We start from the raw sequence: 19,526 nt of genomic DNA on the forward strand, positions 1-19,526 counted from the left end.
TTACACTGAGGAAAACAGCCACAATTCTACTGCCCTCGATGCCATTTGCAGTAGCAAAATGTTCAAACCTTTCGACGTAGGTCGTCCATTGTTCACTTGACTCGTCGAAGGCATCCACATGGCCGATGTATCGATGAGCCATGATTAGCTTGCGCTAGGTAGCTCAGTAGCCCCGCACTTCCTCGCCGTCAAAGTTACTTCTGCCTCCCACTCGAGGACAATACCACGGTGGAACACAATTATAATCCAAAAAGAGGCTCCTCGTCGCCAATATTGTGTTTGCTGTATGGGTTCTCACTCAGTTTGGACTACTCGACAGAATAAACGGCACGGACGCACTCATTAGTCTCAACACACGTCTTTACTACTGCTTGCCAAGTTATAAGTAACAGGAGCATGAATGCAAACATGATTCATACTAAGGTACATAGCGGCACCTTGAGGCAAATCCGCAGTACAACATGACAAAAACATCACAAGTACGTTTTTAAATATCTGCAGTAGCATGATCAGAAGGGAGCCCAAAATCTACATTGCTTATTCTTGGCGTACAAGAAACCCCAGAACTCACCATACACTATGTGATTTAATTTTGTTGTAAAGACATAATAACAGCAGTGATTAACACATTCACTGTCATTGTCAAGTATTAATTTAACTGCTCAACTCTTTATAGGAACTCAATTAACTCATTGGCTGCCATTGACGGCAACAGCGGTCCAATCCACTGTGACTGGGAGAGGATAGCAGCTAATACTTGAGACTTCCAGAAAATTCCAGACTTCCAAAATGGATTGGCCATCTAGCGTTATCAATGGCACTGAAAGATGAGATTTCACAGCTAACTGCCTCAGTTCAAATGAACTAAACGTCTATTGTTGCAGTGACGTGCGGTGAGGTTCATGGTTGGTGAGGCACTGACTCCTTTAGTGTCAGATTTCCAAATATATAAACCAAAAAGGGTAGCTTATTCAATTGGCTACTGGTTATTTCATATCTCATCAGCATTCTTCACAAAACACGCACACACGGTACATATTATCGATACGTAAAAGTAAGAAAATAACATGCATTTGCTCTACACCCTGGTGTACAAAACCACAGAATTCAATTCTGACCTTTAGTGAAATATTCAGTTGTTTTTAAAACTTTTAATTCTGAAACTTTAATCAATTTATTACATATTGCTAAACAAAAAGTGTGAAAAGAAAAACAAAGAATTAGAATTAGTTTTTAAATATTCTATTGTATTTTTCTTGGTCTAAGATTTTTTTTTTTTTTTTTTTTTTTTTTAAATAAGATTGAAATGAAAACTGTTTGTGGTCTTGCGCCTGTCCTTCACCACAAAAATCGGTGTTACTTTGGAAGGGCATAGGTTTGGTCTCAACATTCGTAGGGACGATATAACAGCATAACCTGCATGTAGGTACACTTTTTGCTGGGGACGGGACATTAATTAGACCAAACAGATTGGATGAAGGGGGCAAAGGGCCACATTTCTTATGTATATGAACCTAATTAATTAATAGGCAAAATGATCAATGCAAAATAAATCCTTATCTACTGATAATAACTTTTACGTACATTGGTTCAGATGATACACTGTTCGATTCAAACCTTTGTTTTCAAAAAATAATATAAAAACATTTTGAAAACTTCCTGAATAAATGTCTGGTTTTTATTAGCAAACATAAACATAGTGAAAATAATTCACTTAATAATGGTAGGGTCAATTCTATCCTTACAACATATGGAACTATTGAAAGATCTAAATTCTCTATATAACTGAACATCGTATCATGCAAAAAAGGTAAGGTTGCTTAAAAGTTGGTAGGGACAATTTTAGCATGCTGAAAAGTCAATTCTATCCTTACAACATATGGAACTATTGAAAGATCTAAATTCTCTATATAACTGAACATTGTATCATGCAAAAAAGGTAAGGTTGCTTAAAAGTTGGTAGGGACAATTTTAGCATGCTGAAAAGTTGGTAGTGTTATGTCTCTACCGTCCCTATGCAAACCTACGCCCTTTTAGTAGAAGTCCTCCTTATTTTCCTTTACTTTAACAAAAAATCTCTCCGCCTTAATGGAGAGGATTGCTTCAATTAGATCGTTCTGTGTTCTATTTGACAAGCCAGAAAACACAGTGGATGTGTCCAAATGTCTAGCTAACCTTTCATCTTTCTCAGCAAAACCATGTAATCGTTCTACATATAATCCACGTTTAGAAGAGCTACACGCTCATCGTTACCACGAAATGTTAACTCCATGTTTAGCTAGGATACAGGTTGCATTAATGAGGTATTTCAAACTCTTTACCTTAGCGTTCTGGATTCTACCGTTGAGCTTCCGCTGTTCGTCAAAGCCAAATCGATCCTTGAGCTTCCAAAAGTTTTTAAAGCAATCAGGCTTTGAATGTGAGTGGTCGAGCTCTCGTGTTTGCTGAGGCTTCGTGGTAGTTTTTTAATGTCACAATATCTCGTGTTAGTCCAGACATTGGCACAAGTTGAGAAAAAAAGGCAGGGAAAGCAGCAAAGCCGATTTTTTCGAAGGACAGCCACATAGCCAGTCTTTTCGGGTGTACCAGTCCGTTTGAAAAGCGCGAGTTATCTTCTGTCCCGTAGTTTGAAGCTAACCTTTTAGCTCTGGTGTTGTTAATCGCGTCCACTTTTGACGGAAAGTCCAGTTTCACGTACGCCCCCTTTCAGTGCGGCAGAGTACTATCTGCCGCAAGCTGTGCCTTTTCACTGCGGTTTTATTTCCCATCAGCAAAACTAAATATGTCGCTAACAAAAATTAAACTTTAAGGGTTAAAGACATTAGCCAGACAGTGGAAAATCAGGTCAAATAAACGTATCTGGAAACATTATAATGGCGACATGCAGATGTACGGCAACCAGCACGCTCCAATTCCATGTATCAACCCAGTTTGTTATGGATTGCGCAATCAGAGGTGAGGCTTTACTCGTTGCTGCCGCACCTCTCGTTTCATTTCGTTATTTGAACAGGAAATGGGTAAATTCAGCGATTTTGACTATAAAAAATGTTTGAAATGAGTCATGGATAAAGAGCAATGGACAAATATTAATATAAATTTGATGCTATAATTATTTTTTTGTCATGATGACAGGTGAGGCTCTGCCTCACCTGCCTCCCCTGACCGCACGTCACTGTATTGTTGTCAATGCCAGGCAAGTAGTTAATTTATCTTAAAAGATTTTTTGCTGAATGCTATGCTATGCTATGCTAATGATACCCACAGAAATAGGAATTCTCATCACATTCAGCCCGTGTTGATGGAGGTGGCTATATTTAACACTTGAAAGACTAGAAATATAAATTGTGAGTATAATGCTTGCAAATTAGCTTAAGTGTCTTTTTCTTATTAAAACACTGCATAATAAAATCGGTGACTTCTTTTTTAATTAACTTGTATGCACTTCTATAGATGAACATACAAAAAAACTGAAAGATTACTGTACTTAAACACACATATACACAAACACACACTCAACTAATTGCGTCCATGCTGGCCTTGGCTCTCTCCATTTCATGCAGGAAGTTGTAAAACTGGGGGAGTGACAATTCTGAAATGTAGAAAGAGTTAAAAAATCAATACCATCTGGATTAAATTTCAGAAAATTCATCTTTCCTAATTTCTCGAGAAAATAAACTTTTCAGTTTAGTATGCCACCCGAAATAATCTTCAGTATTTTTTTTTCTGTAGCCATGCGTTGAGTCCCCCAACTTGCAGGTAAGTTCTCAAAAAAGTCGCGAGGTGTTATCTACAAATTTATATTTTCTTTTTTTAAATCAGAAAAGTTGCATTTTATTGGCGTGCTGTAATTAACAATCCTATAAATGCATTCTTCCTGACATGACACAGTTCTATTATAATGGGACTGTTCAAAAACATCCATAATATCCAAAATATTGGTGTGAACATTGCGATACTTTAGGTGGTTGAACTGCATAACCTGAGCAGTTATTCTATGAGGAGAGCCGATAGGTAAACGATATATGCGGCCAATTTTATTACATTTTCAGACGTTGGAGTGAGCATGGATATAGTAGTGCTACCCCAACACTTTTGAATATCAAGTAAAAGTTGTTTAATTTTGGGCAATTTAACAAGGATGAAACCAATGAATTTTATTTGGCCAGAAATATAATGATTTGCATTGTATTCATTCATTTGTCAGATTCACCTTTTAGGGTAAATTGCAAATCCATAAAAAACATCCATACAATATGAGGGATTTTAAATTTGTGACATTTCGAGAAAAAAAAAAAAAGTGCATTAGCCTCGAGAAATTATAGTCCTTTACCACAAATTCTTACCCATGTAGAGGTTTTCTGTGGAATTCCCCTTCTGGACGACCAATTTGAGCTGCAACCATTGAATACAAAGAAACCATTTGACATTGATGCAAAGTGTCAAAGTATGTTGTTTTCAGCTCAAAAAGCTAACATTAAAACAACAAAAACAATAAGGCCCAATTGTTATTTGGTCATTCACACAGTCATTTACAGTGCCTTGCAAAAGTATTCGGCCCCCTTGAATCTTGCAACCTTTCGCCACATTTCAGGCTTCAAACATAAAGATATGAAATTTAATTTTTTTGTCAAGAATCAACAACAAGTGGGACACAATCGTGAAGTGGAACAACATTTATTGGATAATTTAAACTTTTTTAACACATAAAAAACTGAAAAGTGGGGCGTGCAATATTATTCGGCCCCTTTACTTTCAGTGCAGCAAACTCACTCCAGAAGTTCAGTGAGGATCTCTGAATGATCCAATGTTGTCCTAAATGACCGATGATGATAAATAGAATCCACCTGTGTGTAATCAAGTCTCCGTATAAATGCACCTGCTCTGTGATAGTGTCAGGGTTCTGTTTAAAGTGCAGAGAGCATTATGAAAACCAAGGAACACACCAGGCAGGTCCGAGATACTGTTGTGAAGTTTAAAGCCGGATTTGGATACAAAAAGATTTCCCAAGCTTTAAACATCTCAAGGAGCACTGTGCAAGCCATCATATTGAAATGGAAGGAGCATCAGACCACTGCAAATCTACCAAGACCCGGCCGTCCTTCCAAACTTTCTTCTCAAACAAGGAGAAAACTGATCAGAGATGCAGCCAAGAGGCCCATGATCACTCTGGATGAACTGCAGAGATCTACAGCTGAGGTGGGAGAGTCTGTCCACAGGACAACAATCAGTCGTACACTGCACAAATCTGGCCTTTATGGAACAGTGGCAAGAAGAAAGCCATTTCTCAAAGATATCCATAAAAAGTCTCGTTTAAAGTTTGCCACAAGCCACCAGGGAGACACACCAAACATGTGGAAGAAGGTGCCCTGGTCAGATGAAACCAAAATTGAACTTTTTGGCCACAATGCAAAACAATATGTTTGGCGTAAAAGCAACACAGCTCATCACCCTGAACACACCATCCCCACTATCAAACATGGTGGTGGCAGCATCATGGTTTGGGCCTGCTTTTCTTCAGCAGGGACAGGGAAGATGGTTAAAATTGACGGGAAGATGGATGCAGCCAAATACAGGAACATTCTGGAAGAAAACCTGTTGGTATCTGATCAAGACCTGAGACTGGGACGGAGATTTATCTTCCAACAGGACAATGATCCAAAACATAAAGCCAAATCTACAATGGTTCAAAAATAAACGTATCCAGGTGTTAGAATGGCCAAGTCAAAGTCCAGACCTGAATCCAATCGAGAATCTGTGGAAAGAGCTAAAGACTGCTGTTCACAAACACTCTCCATCCAACCTCACTGAGCTCGAGCTGTTTTGCAAGGAAGAATGGGCAAGAATGTCAGTCTCTCGATGTGCAAAACTGATAGAAACATACCCCAAGCGACTTGTAGCTGTAATTGGAGCAAAAGGTGGCGCTAGAAAGTATTTACGCAAGGGGGCCAAATAATATTGCATGCCCCACTTTTCAGTTTTTTATTTGTTAAAAAAGTTTAAATTATCCAATAAATGTTGTTCCACTTCACGATTGTGTCCCACTTGTTGTTGATTCTTGACAAAAAATTAAAATTTTATATCTTTATGTTTGAAGCCTGAAATGTGGCGAAAGGTTGCAAGGTTCAAGGGGGCCGAATACTTTTGCAAGGCACTGTAACTCATGCACTACCAAAGACGAATATACAGTGTTGTTTTTGTTGTTGTTCAACTGCTCATAACTAAAGAACAAAAAAGAGTAGAAACAAAGACTTTTTTTTAATGATGAAAGGAGTGTAGCCACAGAACAATATTCTGTGGAGCTTGAAAAAAGGGGATGTTTTGTGACATGTTTCGTAATGAATGAGTTAACAGCCTTTTTAAAAATTTTTGTCAGTTTCAAGGTGAGCAGTGCACATGTGTGTAGGGGTGTGGGCATGTGTAGGTGTGCAGGGGGGGGGTGCACGTGCGTTTGGAGGGTTTACCTGGAGAAAGATGTTGCTCATCTTGTGGATCTCGCTCGTGCCAACAGTCACTAAATAGTCAAACATTGATACACATAAGTCTCTAATCGAAATAACATTTACCGTATGCAAGGACCAAAAATCAATCTTCCACATGGGGTTCATCCTCTTTATATTATTCAAATACATTTTTATGTATAATCCATTGTACAAAGTACAGACTTAAAAATAAATAAATAAATAAATTGTGCATCACAGTGGATGTGGCTAAGGTTGACTGTGAAGAACTACAAATACTTGGTTAGAAATGCAGTTACTGTTAATTCATTTTATTTATTTCACAAATATATTGTAGGTGTCCCCCACCAGCGTGGCATTTCTTATTGATACTTTGTTTTGAGAAAAAAAAATCATTAAAAGAGAATAAATGACTATTTATAATCATTGAGAGTCACAGGACTTGCCCCACCATGTTACAGGACTCGCCATTTGAAAATCCAGGAGAGACTTCGCCTAAATAAACTGGAAAAGCAATTTACCCTTCTAATCTTTCTTTTTTAAAAAAAGTAAAATTTTTATTTAGACTTTAAACTTTTATTTAGATACACAATAAAGAATACAAAATCCATAACAATAGAAAATACACAACACCGCAAAATCAATCCTAATATATTTAATATGGTTGACAAATTAAAAGTTTTAATAACACCTCCTGAATGCAGAATATTTTCTTTGGTGAAATAAAAACATTTGACACTAGCGCAAGCACTACAGAAGTTAGTAAAATAGGTAAATTATTTTGTGTAGACATAAGTTGTTGTTTTCTTAGTTGTACAAAGTATTCAAAATAGTATTGTTTAGCTAAAATATTTTATTTCATCCTTAAATACATTTGCCACCTCCTAATGTCGAGCTAGAATGATTGTCAACAAGGGATTTTAAAATAACGGCCCAGCTTCCAAGCAACATGATTTTGCAAGGAGACACGCAGAGACGTAGCGCGTTAGCATGTCAATTGGCATTTTAATACCTCTACTGGTAAAACAAAGCGTGTTCTGGGAAGACTTGTCATAACAACAGATTACCACCATGCTAATAATTTGTCACTGAATAAAACAAGGACCCCTGCCACTAAGGGTCCATTTACACAGAGACACTCTGACTGAATCAACAGAAAATGCCCCATTACGGATTTACGTTTACACGAGCAGAGCCCACATTTTATCTCCATTTAAACTACGTCAAGGTCCACATTAATATGATATAAAATATTTGCCAAGCAGTAGGGGCAGAGTTTTAGGGTACACTCGACTACAAAATATCAAAATATCTATGCAACCTCGAGTGGAAGCCATGTTAATCTAACTGCACATATATCTACAGAGGGGCAAATAAGTATTTAGTCAACCACTAATTCTGCAAGTTCTCCCACTTGAAAATATTAGAGAGGCCTGTAATTGTCAACATGGGTAAACCTCAACCATGAGAGACAGAATGTGGGAAAAAAACAGAAAATCACTTTGTTTGATTTTTAAAGAATTTATTTGCAAATCATGGTGGAAAATAAGTATTTGGTCAATACCAAAAGTTCATCTCAGTACTTTGTTATGTACCCTTTGTTGGCAATAACAGAGGCCAAACGTTTTCTGTAACTCTTCACAAGCTTTTCACACACTGTTGCTGGTATTTTGGCCCATTCCTCCCTGCAGATCTCCTCTAGAGCAGTGATGTTTTGGTGCTGTTGTTGGGCAACACGGACATTCAACTCCCACCTTACCCCGTGGCGTCGAAATAATAACAAGAACAGTGAGCAAAAATCCCAGAACCACACGGGGGGTCCGAGTGAATGACCTACAGAGAGCTGGGACCACAGTAACAAAGGCTACAATCAGTAACACAATGCGCTGCCAGGGACTCAAATCCTGCACTGCTAGACGTGTCCCCCTGCTGAAAAAGGACCACAGTAACAAAGGCTACAATCAGTAACACAATGCGCCGCCAGGGACTCAAATCCTGCACTGCTAGATGTGTCCCCCTGCTGAAGAAAGTACACGTCCGGGCCCGTCTGCGGTTCGCTAGAGAGCATTTGGATGATCCAGAAGAAGGCTGGGAGAATGTGTTTTAGTTAGATGAAACCAAAATAGAACTTTTTGGTAGAAACACAGGTTCTCGTCTTTGGAGGAAAAGGTATACTGAATTGCACGCTACCCACTGTGAAGCATGGGGATGGAAACATGCTTTGGGGCTTTAGGGCAAAAAAGGAGTGGCTTCGTAAGAAGAATTTTAAGGTACTGGAGTGGCCTTGCCGGTCTCCAGATCTCAACCCCATTGAAAATCTTTGGAGGGAGTTCAAAGTCTGTGTTGCCCAACGACAGCCGCAAAACATCACTGCTCTAGAGAAGATCTGCATGGAGGAATGGGCCAAAATACCAGCAACAGTGTGTCAAAAGCTTGTGAAGTGTTACAGAAAACGTTTGGCCTCCGTTATTGCCAACAAAGGGTACATAACAAAGTATTGAGATGAACTTTTGGTATTGACAAAATACTTATTTTCCACCATGATTTGCAAATAAATTCTTTAAAAATCAAACAATGTGATTTTCTGTTTTTTTTTTCCACATTCTGTCTCTCATGGTTGAGGTTTACCCATGTTGACAATTACAGGCCTCTCTAATATTTTCAAGTGGGAGAACTTGCACAATTAGTGGTTGACTAAATACTTATTTGCCCCACTGTATAAAGGACACTCTAATTGTTGTTTATTGTTGCACAAGTTGTAAATACAATGATTGCTACATTTGTCTTTGAGTTGTAAATACTGTGTTTGCTATATTTGCCTTAACTTGGCATTTAAGAGCCTGTGTACAGCATGTGTTTAATCGGAGAATAAAAGAAAATAAAGACATACAAAGTTATTTATCAATATACCTGCAATATACCAAACAATCATGATGAAATAAATTAAAAGTTTCAGACATGTCCCCATTTCCACATGCACCCAGTCTTGCAAGCTGCAGACAGCTCTTTCTCAGAGACTTCGCTGCAGTTTTCCTTTATACAGCCATGGAGAAAGCCCTACATTCTAGACTTTCAGAAAATGTTTAAAATATTCCTACATTTCCAGTCCAACAAGTACTGCATCTCTGACTTTTATCATAAACTAAGCCAATCAAAAATCAGTTGAGCAATCTATAGCTAATTCCAGGAATACGCTCAATTGACTGCAATGTTATGTTTATCAAATGGCCTGGACGTAAAACGACCGACGAGTGACAACACCCGTCACCCTGGTTAAAGTTTTACCTCTGCTGCTGAAAAAAAATATTTTTAAAAAACTACACTTACGCACGCACACCCACATACATCTACATACACCCCTGCACACACAATTTAATTCTGAACAATTTTCATATTATATTCCTTTTTTTAAATTGGCTGAAATAAGTTGTTTTTTTACATCACTATATAAATACAGTATGTTATATCGATATGAAAACAAAACAACCCACATGATAATTGGAATATTCATATCATCATAATAATTTAATTAGCATTATAATTATTCTGATTCATCTCACCACCAAACTTCCATTCCATGTCCACCAGTCTGTTGACAGTCAACATTTGCCTCGCAGCCAGTCTACAAAGTGTTGCACGATGCTCTTCCCACTGCAAGGTCGCACAACCGTCAGTTAGGTAAGGACTGGCTCTAAAGTAAATTGGGACTATTCAGCATGAGAAATAGTGGAACCTGTTCAGAAAAGTGAGCCGCCTTGTCCTCATGAAGTCCTGCAATGGCAAAAAAAAAAGGATTTTATGAATAAATGAGGACTTTGACGATTTTTTTAATTCCAAATGTGAGAAACAATATAAAATGAGAAACTATGTGGAGCATAAACATCAACGTGCACAAAATTGCAAAATTGTGGAGAGACTATATCGACCAGAACATTAATCACGGATGAAGGATGCCATCTCCTCATATAATAATTTATTACATCTTCATTCTGAGCAAATTACATCCTTTATCTGGATTTTAAAAAATACATGGTAAATTGACAGGAAAGTATATTTTCTCTACAATAGATATTATGTAATATACCTAAAGTCTGCAAATCTTCTTTCAGCTGCACAGCAGTCAGGTTTTTCTTTATTGCACCTGAAAAGTCAACATTAGCATCTGTTTGCACTTGTTTGCCACTTAAAATAAGACAGTATGACATACGTTGTAGTATGGCCAGAGTCATCCTTATATGGACTCTGTGTGAATTTACAGGCTAAAACTGGTCCTACTTATTTGTTTTTGCGTGTGTGTCAAAGTTACCCTGCGGCACAAGAATGACGCTCTTTATCAGGTTCTTTAGTGGGCCTGCACTCATTCTATTTTCAGCTGCAAAGTCACTTAGCCGCTGCATCAATTTCTCTGCCTACAAACAAACACACGCAATTATCAAGTATAGTAGTGTTTAACTCATTAGCTGCCATTGATTGTTATAGACGTCCAACTGAACTGAGAGAGGGCGGCAGCAATCATTCCATCTGAAAGATACTCAATGGGTTCATCTCGGGTCTGTCATTGCAACGTCCAAACAAGGAGTGTGACAATATATCAAAAAGGTGATTTATCGTGATATTTTGGAGCCCAAAAGGTTATCGATATGTTTCCAACAAGAATCGATATATCGTTTTAAAAAGGTGTCACTGTTTAAAAAAACTAAAGGAACCAACAGGTTGCTACCAAAATCTTCGATTAGAATGGTGTCTATTTTGGCCATAAAAGGTGCTAGACATCCAATTCATTTTGACTGGATTGGATGTCTGGCACTGTCCTTGGCACTGAAACCAGAGGCTTCCAGGTGGGTTTAACTGAAAGTGATGTACTGCTTTTCTTGCTGTGTGTATAGTGTATTATCATCACCAAGTTGGCGTTGTCCTTGTAGACCCTACAAGATGTGGTCGTCTATGTTCATTCGAAATCTTTCGAAACCGTTATTCATTTTTGGACGAAAACGTTTTAATTTTAAAGACGAAAACATTATCAGTAACTGTCAACTAAAACTAGGCGAAATTTGTATGACATTTCGTACATTAAAACCAGACAAAGACACATTTTGAAATGACTAAAATATGACTAATAAGTACTTTTGTCAAAAAGACAAACAAAAATCAAAAGGCCAACAAAAAACAACACTGTTTAAGTCAAATGTATTGAACATTGTAACACTTCAAATCCTTCAACGATTATGATTGGTTGCCATCGTGATCAAGGAACTATAACACTTCCGCAGAGGTCTTTCTATTTAAGCTAGCCTGAGGAAGCTTCTCCATACTCGTTCCTCAGCACGCTCTTCGATGTGCATTTCACTACCTGATTGCAATGGGCTACTGATTGTGACTGCACATGAGCGAAGCCTGTGTCAGTTCCATTTTGCATTTCATTTTTTTTACTTTGTTCCGTACATGATACAGCAGGTGATATTTTTCTTTCCTCTTGAGCCGTGACGTCACTGTGGCAGCGCCATAGATATATTCATGATAGAGTCAGCGATAAAAATACATTATTCTAAACTGGTAGGGCATGTGAGGCACACCTGATCCGTACAATGCATACATAAAATGAACATCAAAACATTAACCTCTATAAACTATTATGCAAAATAGATCAACTGACCAATACCCTATTGATCCTGCACGTGCACAAAATGTTTCACTTCCTATCGAGCTGCTATACTTATTTAGGGGACAAATTGAAGCATAAAAAGACCTTCCTTAAAGCAACCAGATTAAAAAATAATTTTAATGTCTGACTCCATCCCAAATATAACAGTATAACATCATAGCAGATAACTTCTAGGTCGTCTTCAGTATTGCGAGAAACCTTGCAATTGAGGGGACTTGAAATGAACCCATTCACGGCCTGTCCACGCAGTTTAAATGGATTGGACGTCTTCCATCGAAAATGGCAGCCAATGGGCTAGTACAACAAATACTGTATGTTATTCACATACTTGCTCATATCTTATTAGGAGATTTGAATAATCATCAAAAAGTTATTTAGAAATAGTACAACAAATATTTCTATTATAATACACATTAGAACACGTCACAATAGCAGCAGATTCTACTAAACATGCATGTGTGTGGGCATGCAAATGCTTACCGCTTTTGGCTCAAGCAAAAACTGGAAAAGGATTTCCACCAGACGAACAAATTGCTGTAAAAAAGAATTTGAAAAATTATTCAACGTTTGACAAGCATTTGGAGAATGAAATGATTTCTGCTTCTTTGCATTTTCGGCAGTAGATATGCCGGTGTGGCTTATTGTTGCCTTTCCCTGGTGATGTCCGTTTTTCCCTCCCTTCTTCAGTTCATATTCGGAGATGTAGTCCTGTTGTGTGTAAAAACTTTATTACTGCCCTCACAACCCTCAAACCGATACTCCCTGTGACCCAAAAGTGTGACTGTTACCCACTCTCATCACCTCAGCTATCATCTCAGTCATCTCCCTGCTGTAGAGCCTATACCCCATTAATTCATGTCTGACATTCTCTCTTGCCTAACATTCACACATCCCATCCCTATGCTAAATCCTCTCACAAGTCCACAATGGCCAAGCCTAAATCTGGTCATCATGACCTGCTCCCTTCGACCCTTCCCCAGTACAACACATTCCTGCGAAACTTCCCCTGTGTCCCATAAAAGTGCCTCCCAGTGGTCTCTACACTCCACTCATCTTGCCACCTCTGCAATTCCCATGTCCTACTCCGCCACTCAGACACCCCCAGATCCATCATCACTCCTTACTATCCCTTGAACTAAAGTCTCTTTTTCTGCCTTGTCCCCAGTATCACTCCCCTCAGCCTCCAAATATGCTGGTATCCAAAAGAACCCCACGCTACCCATGCCCTTTCCACCCTGTGCAGCTTCATCAACAGCTTAAGAACGAAGATATGGTCTGAGCCATGAAACTCTTCTAGGCCCCCCAAGGCAGCTGCTTAGTCACAACAGACAGCCACATACCTGTCAAGTTGTACGGTTTTGGCGTAATTTGAACAAGTGAGCACGGATTTTTAAATTTGTACGCCGTACATTTAAAATCTGTACGTTTTTTGTGCATTACGTTTTTTTTCTCCGTTCGGATTTTGTCACCGTTTCGGCAATGAGACAATGTGCGTTACTATGCATTACTACGTTGGTTCGTTACTATGCATTACTACGTTGGTTGAATGACGCGAGAAATTCAGAGACACGGAGAGAAGATTGTTTGTTGTGACGCTGTAGCAAACGCGATGCTAGGCGACTCCAATATTTCCTGACTGTAGCCGACAGCCTACAATCTACGCCTAGATATCACATGCATATAAAACTACATGTGATATGACAGACTAGGCGGCGTTGGTAAACAGCCGCCATTTTAAAGCAGTAGACTTCTCAGAAAGGCTCTGTTGTAGTGAACCTTCCTAGCGAAGCTAAGTAACTTTTTATCTAAAATACTCCTAAATCGGCAAAATCTGGACTTGAATCTATCTTTAAATGATGAAACAGTTTTAAAACTCACGTGTCGAAAGTACACAGAAGGGAACTAATGCAAAAACAGGAGCAATTTTAACAACTTTAACAGTTGATTCACAAAATTAAATGACTTCCAAACATAGCAAAGGTTACTATGTTTTTTTTGTTTTTTTGGGTTTTTTTTTTGTTTGTTTTGTTTTGTTTTTAAATGAAAAAAAAAAAAACATGAAAGGTAACACCAGTTACGTTGCCAAGTAACTAATTACTCTTACATTCGGGTAACTGTGTTATTAACTCAATAACTTTTTGGGAGAAGTAATTTGTAACAGTAATTAATTACTTTTTAAAAGTAAGATTAACAACACTGGTCATAAAGATGAAGTCTGCAGAATGAAAAGTGACGAAAGCAGAGATTTTATTCTGCCAATTTGTTGCCGAACACAATTTGCCCGCAACTATTGATCACTTCTCAGAATTAGCAAAAGAAATGTTCCCTAACTCAAAGACTGCATTAGTAAGTTAATTTTATCAATTAACCTTTTTAATTTATAATTGGACACACTAACAAACTACCTTCAAGTCAAACTGAATTGCGAGCTGAAGTGCCATGAAGTGCAGCCATCAAAAGACATGATAGAAATTGCCAAAAGTGCTACATACAATTATAATAAAAGTCACTGTTAAATTTTAGTAATCATGATGACCCTTGTGAGGAAAAGCGGCATGGAAAATGAATGAATGAATGAATGATGTAGCTAAAGATATTGATTGTTCTTTGATTGCACCAGGGCATAGGTCACTATTTGTAAGATTGCCAACGGCCTCGGGTTGACAGGTATGCAGCCACCCATTCCAAGTGAGCCTTCTTCACTCAGCCGGAAACACCTGACAGCCTATCAAGCAGATGGATGGCAACTCTTGTTCAAGCCTATCCCTTACCTGTCTCGCTGGCCTCCCACCTCCTCCCCAGTGCAGCTCCAGGTCCACAACTGGAGTAAATAGCTATACCTAGCCCTGCCTCCTCCCTCCAAAACCTATTGAGAAAGCACCATTTACCACCCTTGCCAGAAGTGGGTAGTAACACATTTTATTTACTCCGTTACATTTACTTGCATATGTTTATGAGAATAATGTACTTCTAAGAGTAGTTTTACAAAGCCATACGTTTTACTTGAGTAGATTTGGGAAGACGAAACGCTACTCTTACTCCACTACTTCGGGCTATACTGGTCGTTATATTTTTCCCCTTTATTGTACATATTAGATTTTACAGTATATTTTTTGCTAGCGACGCCTACACTGGTGCTACCAGTTTCACCAATGAGAAGTCGCAACAAGAATCACATGACTCCATTATACCAATCACACTCAAGTTTGCCGTTCTATGATCACGACGGCCTGTTCAATCACGTGGCATTTTTAAAGCACCGTAAGTATTTGGTATTTGACATGGAGCGCTGCCGTCAACATGACTCAAAAGCGCAGATTTTAACCTCTCTGTGTTTTTTGTTGGGCACCGACTGACCACGGAAAACCGGAGATATGATCCTTTTAGTTTCATTAGAGAAAATATGTTTTCTCCACGAGAAGGCACTCATGCTCTTTGGACAAATGCTGCTTCATTTCTTTATTTTTCTCTCCCGCCGGAACTCAATCCTTTTTTAAAAAAATAATTTCTTTGGCTTAACCCTTCACACTCCGTGCTGTACAAAGGGGGACGCCGGCGTCCCCTTGATTTCTGTGGGCCACAACGTCTGTTGTAGTCGTCATAAAGACGTTATTTTTATAGAGGAATGGCAGCTCTTTCATTCAACACCAGATAGCAGCATTGTCGCATGGTTACTAAATGAGTTTTCCTGAGGTGACTTTAAGTTAATGAGTTGAACTTAACTTCAGTGGCACATCATCAATTTTCTAGCAATTACATCAACAAAATGGAATCATAAGATAAGGCAGGGGTAGAATAGGGTGTAGAACACCAATAGAAGAGCATCCAGTCCTTAGGAGGCGAGTAGAAGCAGTGAATAATGCCAAGTCTGAAGAGGAGTCCACAGAAAGAGAGGACATAGATTCAGAGGAAGAAGATTTGATCAACGTTGTTGTCATTGATCCCCTCCAAGAAGGTAATAATAGGAAAAAAATATAGCCATTTATCATAAACATATCAAACATCAACATTAGACAAGATTTGAGCCCTCCAGGCCTACTTTGAAGAGTTACCCTCACTGCTGAATCAATAACATCTTGTATTATTGCCCATGAAAAATGAAAAAAATGTGTTTTTGCTATGTGTAAACTGCTAAATTCCATTATACACCTAATAGTTAGATAATACAGTGTTTCCCACAGGATTTTAGGAGACTGTGGTGGGAGGGTCTCTGACCATAGGATTTTTTGAAACTGTGGTGGTGGGCTGCATCGGAGTCGGACAGCCACACCATGTCATGCCACGGCGAATTTTTTTTTTTTTTCATTATTTTTTTCCCCCAAGAAGAACCATAACAACGATATATTTGAAATATTTCATTAGCTAGGCTAATGTTATAGCTCTCAGCTACGGTACATGTATGTAAAATGCATTGCTGAGTACAGCTACGTTACCCTATGTAATAATGCGCCTTTTTTTCTCGTAGCAATAGTACGACTTACATCTCGTAGTGACTCAGGGTTGGCAAGAGCCATATTTGACCCCCCCCCCCAAAAAAAAAAAAAAAAACCCTGATACAGTATGTCTGGAGCAGCAAAAAATTAAAAGCCTTGTACAAGCCTTATAATTATCAATACTAGCTATATTAGCCTACTATAAAAATGACTAAGTTGGCTAGAAATACATAATTAGCCTTCATGATTAAATGTTTATTTTCCCTGCAGTGGATCCTATAGCGCACCACGTGACTACTCTGTTGTACGATGACACCACAAGTTTAACTTCATTACAATATTAATGAATTGAAAGAATGTTTGTATCATGTTTGTCCTCCTAGAAATCCTATTAAAACAAAAAATATATTTCCCTCCCTCAACTTTTTCCATTTAAAAAAAAAAAAAAAAAAAAAAAAAAAGCTCCGAAGCAGCACTAAAGAGCCGCATGCGGCCCAAGAGCCGCGGGTTTCAGACCGCCGTCGTAGCCCTCCTTTTTTCTTTTTATTTGACCCTCATAAGTACTACATTACCACAACAATAACAGTCCTTCTGTCAACTGACCCATTTACAGGACAGGGGGAATTCTAATGGCCGTGTAAAGAGTTTTTCTTGATTCGGTGAGAAGGTGAATAGTTTTTTCCCCGTTGTTCGTGAACTAAATTTCCACACAAACGCACATCGAGGTACCATTAACTTAGCAAGGAGAGGTAAGAGAGTCATTTTTCGAGTGTCCTAGAGCTCGCGAAATTTGGGGGGGGGGGGGGGGGGGGCGCATTTATCCAACTTTCGTCAGCCATAATTGTCTGAAGTTGGCGCGTCGGTGTTGTGCCGAAAAATAGCCACTCCACGCGAAATGTCCCCCCGACGGGAGCCCCCACACGTCACTCGTACAAACAGCCTTTTCTTACCAATCGATGGACACGGAAACGACGTTCTTGTACCGTGAATATGTATCATTTTACTCTGCTTGAACTATTAAATACTTTACTGTGACCAACGCTCTGAAAATAGAGCAAGGCTTTATTTTGGGCCCCGCCTCTCCGCGCAAGTTCAATCAAAGTTTGCTTTCCGTCCAAGACGGCCGTCCACCGCTCACTTTCGCCGAAAAGTCCGATCGAAACTATTGTAATGCCCCGGATATGAGGAAGAAGGAGAGAAGTCTGTATTTGCTTACCCACTCGATTGTGGTAACAATAATAAAGAAAAACAATAACAAAATAACAGCGGGCTGCTACGACATGCGACCGCTATCTCTCGCTATCTCGCTCGTTCTCCCATTCTTCCTACTCGTTCCCCTTGCGTCTCTTAAATAAATAAATTAATTAAATAAAATACTACTCTAAAATGCTGCTCTCGCTGGCGCGGGTAGTAGAGTGGAGTGGGCTACAGCTGTGTAATCGGCTGACTGACGCATCTGATTGGTATCTTTTTTTTTTCGGGGGGGGGTGGGGGGGCGCCCAAACGAGACTGTGGCGGGCCGCCACAGTCTCGTCCATTAGTGGGAAACACTGTAATAGATTAAATGATTATATTTTACTTTTACATGATACTCATGTAGGAATTTAAAAATACGGTGTGAAAATGGCTATTCGTAAACAATAGAATATACAGTTGCAGTATACAGTATATATATGTTGTTGTTTTTTTTTTTTTTTCATTTTTCAGCTCGACCACCTGCCAGAGGTCCAAGGGCTGAGAGGGTGAGAGGTAGAGCCAGAGGCATGAACAAACACTTCCTAGATGTAAAAGATGAAGTTTTGTTTCATTAGAATGAATAGAAAACGCGATTGTTCAAGTTCCATGACAATAATGTTTATGGTTTACAAACTATTGTCAAAAGTTTTTGAGATGTAAATTACTCTGTGCTCAGTTGCTCAACCTCAATGTGCAATATGTCAAAACCTTACTGAGATTTATAGTATTTCAGTAACCAAGCAATGTGTGTTATTTTACATATTTGGCTTTGAAATTCTTCAATTTTAGCTGGTTATGACACTTTCAAAAATGTAAAAAAACAAAAAAATTTGAAAAAAGTTTCAATCATTTGATGATTTAGGAATAAAACATGTGCAACGAGGCATGTTTGAAGTGTTTTTTTGGTTTGTAAATACTCATTGAAAAATCAACCCCTAATTTCATAAAGGGTAGTAAATGTGTTTATGTAGTAGGTTATAGTCTTCCTCTTCAAAGTATAATAATAACAGTTCATAAAAATAACTTTGTACTGAGAAAAAAAAATACCATTTAAAAAAATAAAAAATAAATCAAAAATCGTAAGTAGTTACTCACAATCTTACTCATTGACTATTCTTTTTACCAAATACTTTTTTACTTGTGCTTGAATACATTTTTTGGATAATTATTTTTTACTTGAGAAATATTATTTTGAAGTAACGCTACATTTAAGTAAAATGTTTGGCTTCTCTACCCACCTCTGTCCCCTGCTACCAGCACTCCTCCATCAAAGATTCCTCCGGGTGACCAGGCACCTAGCCTGCCGTTTTGGCAATATACAGTACTGAAGTGGAAGCTTCAGCCTACACAACCTTATTAGTGGTATTTCCCCTACCTCTACCAACAACGCTGGAATTGATGACGTGCGATGCGCCCAACGACACACCGTGACTGCCATCATCTCTCTCACATACAGTTTAACCAGTGCACCCTGCGCTGCTCTCCCGTATGTCAAATTACAGTATTTGACGTCCTCCGCTAGCTTTGTTTGGGAAAAAGAGCAAGACGTCCGATAACATGTCGTGCTTTACCTCCTCGTTGAATTTGTTAAGGTTGTTGAAGTCTCCGCTGACAGAATGTGGTAAAGCATCTTTAGTAAAGTGAAGCTGCATCATTTTAAGATATTATAAAACTCTGACCGAACCCAGAAACATATTGAAATAGCTTCGTAGATACCACTTCCGGGTGCACGCAGAC

The 19,526-nt window shown here is 38.7% G+C and overlaps 1 protein-coding gene across 2 annotated transcripts; it reads right to left on the minus strand.

The window, feature by feature from the left end:
• Positions 1 to 449: 449 nt before the first annotated feature.
• On the minus strand, positions 450 to 19,526 carry commd7 (COMM domain containing 7). 2 transcript variants are annotated; one of them, XM_057829748.1, is made up of 9 exons: positions 19,361 to 19,526; positions 12,601 to 12,654; positions 10,765 to 10,867; positions 10,543 to 10,599; positions 10,192 to 10,229; positions 10,019 to 10,109; positions 6,462 to 6,511; positions 4,344 to 4,392; positions 473 to 3,589 (listed from the first exon to the last, which is right to left on the minus strand). In XM_057829748.1, the coding sequence occupies exons 1-9, from the start codon at positions 19,442 to 19,444 to the stop codon at positions 3,513 to 3,515; spliced, it is 603 nt and encodes a 200-aa protein (XP_057685731.1). In that variant the 5' UTR covers positions 19,445 to 19,526; the 3' UTR covers positions 473 to 3,512. The 2 variants fall into 2 exon arrangements, with proteins under 2 accessions (XP_057685732.1, XP_057685731.1); XM_057829749.1 differs by lacking the exon at positions 6,462 to 6,511 and having other exon boundaries at positions 450 to 3,589.

This window comes from Corythoichthys intestinalis, chromosome 2, assembly GCF_030265065.1.
Source record: "Corythoichthys intestinalis isolate RoL2023-P3 chromosome 2, ASM3026506v1, whole genome shotgun sequence".
Lineage (NCBI taxonomy): Eukaryota > Metazoa > Chordata > Actinopteri > Syngnathiformes > Syngnathidae > Corythoichthys > Corythoichthys intestinalis.